At 56.3% G+C, this 2,500-nt stretch overlaps 1 protein-coding gene across 1 annotated transcript in view; it reads left to right on the top strand.

Moving 5' to 3' along the window:
• LOC124042663 (probable histone deacetylase 1-B) overlaps window positions 1-2,500 on the top strand; it is a 14,921-nt gene that overhangs the window by 2,718 nt on the left and 9,703 nt on the right. Inside the window, exons 4-5 of the mRNA XM_046360745.1 lie at window positions 1-30; window positions 1,693-1,831. The exon at window positions 1-30 is cut by the window's left edge and continues 45 nt beyond it. Of these exons, the coding sequence (XP_046216701.1) occupies window positions 1-30; window positions 1,693-1,831 (169 nt within the window). The remainder of the gene's footprint in view (window positions 31-1,692; window positions 1,832-2,500) is intronic.

Below are 2,500 nucleotides of genomic sequence, written 5' to 3'. Positions count from 1 at the left end.
TCTGTCAGCTCTCAACGGGAGGCTCTGTCGGTAAGTCTCATCTCCTCTCTCGTTTGTCTCTCTCCTTATTGACTGTCTCTGTACTCTCTCCTTATTGACTGTCTCTGTCCTCGCTCCTTATTGCCTGTCTCTGTCCTCTCTCTCGCTCCTTATTGACTGTCTCTGTCCTCTCTCTCGCTCCTTATTGACAGTCTCTGTACTCCTTATTGCCTGTCTCTGTCCTCTCTCTCGCTCCTTATTGCCTGGCTCTGTCCTCTCTCTCGCTCCTTATTGACTGTCTCTGTACTCTCTCCTTATTGCCTGTCTCTGTCCTCTCTCCTTATTGCCTGTCTCTGTCCTCTCTCCTTATTGCCTGTCTCTGTCCTCTCTCGCTCCTTATTGACTGTCTCCACTCTCTCCTTATTGACTGTCTCTGTACTCTCTCGTTATTGACTGTCTCTGTACTCTCTCGTTATTGACTGTCTCTGTACTCTCCTTATTGACTGTCTCTGTACTCTCTCGTTATTGACTGTCTCTGTACTCTCTCCTTATTGACTGTCTCTGTACTCTCTCCTTATTGACTGTCTCTGTCCTCTCTCCTTATTGACTGTCTCTGTCCTCTCTCCTTATTGACTGTCTCTGTCCTCTCTCCTTATTGACTGTCTCTGTCCTCGCTCCTTATTGACTGTCTCTGTCCTCGCTCCTTATTGACTGTCTCTGTCCTCGCTCCTTATTGACTGTCTCTGTCCTCGCTCCTTATTGTCTGTCTCTGTCCTCTCTCCTTATTGCCTGTCTCTGTCCTCTCTCGCTCCTTATTGACTGTCTCTGTACTCCTTATTGCCTGTCTCTGTCCTCTCTCTCGCTCCTTATTGCCTGGCTCTGTCCTCTCTCTCGCTCCTTATTGACTGTCTCTGTACTCTCTCCTTATTGCCTGTCTCTGTCCTCTCTCCTTATTGCCTGTCTCTGTCGCTCCTTATTGCCTGTCTCTGTCCTCTCTCTTGCCTGTCTTGCCTGGCTCTGTGCCTGTCTGTCTCTCGCTCCTTATTGACTGTCTCTGTACTCTCTCCTTATTGCCTGTCTCTGTCCTCTCTCCTTATTGCCTGTCTCTGTCCTCTCTCGCTCCTTATTGACTGTCTCTGTACTCTCTCCTTATTGACTGTCTCTGTCCTCTCTCCTGACTGTCCTCTCTCCTTATTGCCTGTCTGTCCTCTCTCTCGCTCCTTATTGACTGTCTCTGTACCCTCTCCTTATTGACTGTCTCTGTCCTCTCTCCTTATTGACTGTCTCTGTCCTCTCTCCTTATTGACTGTCTCTGTCCTCGCTCCTTATTGACTGTCTCTGTCCTCGCTCCTTATTGACTGTCTCTGTCCTCGCTCCTTATTGACTGTCTCTGTCCTCGCTCCTTATTGACTGTCTCTGTCCTCGCTCCTTATTGACTGTCTCTGTCCTCTCTCGCTCCTTATTGACTGTCTCTGTCCTCTCTCGCTCCTTATTGACTGTCTCTGTCCTCTCTCGCTCCTTATTGACTGTCTCTGTCCTCTCTCGCTCCTTATTGACTGTCTCTGTCTTCTCTCTCTCGCTCCTTATTGACTGTCTCTGTCCTCTCTCTCTCTCCTTATTGACTGTCTCTGTCCTCTCTCTCGCTCCTTATTGACTGTCTCTGTCCTCTCTCTCGCTCCTTATTGACTGTCTCTGTCCTCCCTCTGTGTGTAGCGGGGGCAGTGAAGCTGAACAAGCAGCAGACGGACATCGCCATCAACTGGGCCGGAGGACTCCATCATGCCAAGAAGTCTGAGGCCTCTGGGTTCTGCTACGTCAACGACATCGTCCTCGCCATCCTGGAGCTGCTCAAGTAAGAGCCCTGTGTGGTCACCCACCCCCCCCCGTTGGGCCACCCCCCCCCCGGCCACCTCACCCGCCCGCCCCTCGTTGGGCCACCTCACCCGCCCGCCCCTCGTTGGGCCACCTCACCCGCCCGCCCCTCGTTGGGCCACCTCACCCGCCCGCCCCTCGTTGGGCCACCTCACCCGCCCGCCCCTCGTTGGGCCACCTCACCCGCCCGCCCCTCGTTGTGCCACCTCACCCGCCCGCCCCTCGTTGAGCCACCTCACCCGCCCGCCCCTCGTTGAGCCACCTCACCCGCCCGCCCCTCGTTGAGCCACCTCACCCGACCGCCCCTCGTTGGGCCACCTCACCAGACCGCCCCTCGTTGAGCCACCTCACCCGACCGCCCCTCGTTGAGCCACCTCACCCGACCGCCCCTCGTTGAGCCACCTCACCCGACCGCCCCTCGTTGAGCCACCTCACCCGACCGCCCCTCGTTGGGCCACCTCACCAGACCGCCCCTCGTTGGGCCACCTCACCCGACCGCCCCTCGTTGGGCCACCTCACCCGACCGCCCCTCGTTGGGCCACCTCACCCGACCGCCCCTCGTTGGGCCACCTCACCCGACCGCCCCTCGTTGGGCCACCTCACCCGACCGCCCCTCGTTGAGCCACCTCACCCGACCGCCCCTCGTTGA

The sequence above is a fragment of the Oncorhynchus gorbuscha genome, linkage group LG09, assembly GCF_021184085.1.
Source record: "Oncorhynchus gorbuscha isolate QuinsamMale2020 ecotype Even-year linkage group LG09, OgorEven_v1.0, whole genome shotgun sequence".
Taxonomy (NCBI): domain Eukaryota; kingdom Metazoa; phylum Chordata; class Actinopteri; order Salmoniformes; family Salmonidae; genus Oncorhynchus; species Oncorhynchus gorbuscha.
This window is presented reverse-complemented; position numbering and strand designations above follow the sequence as displayed.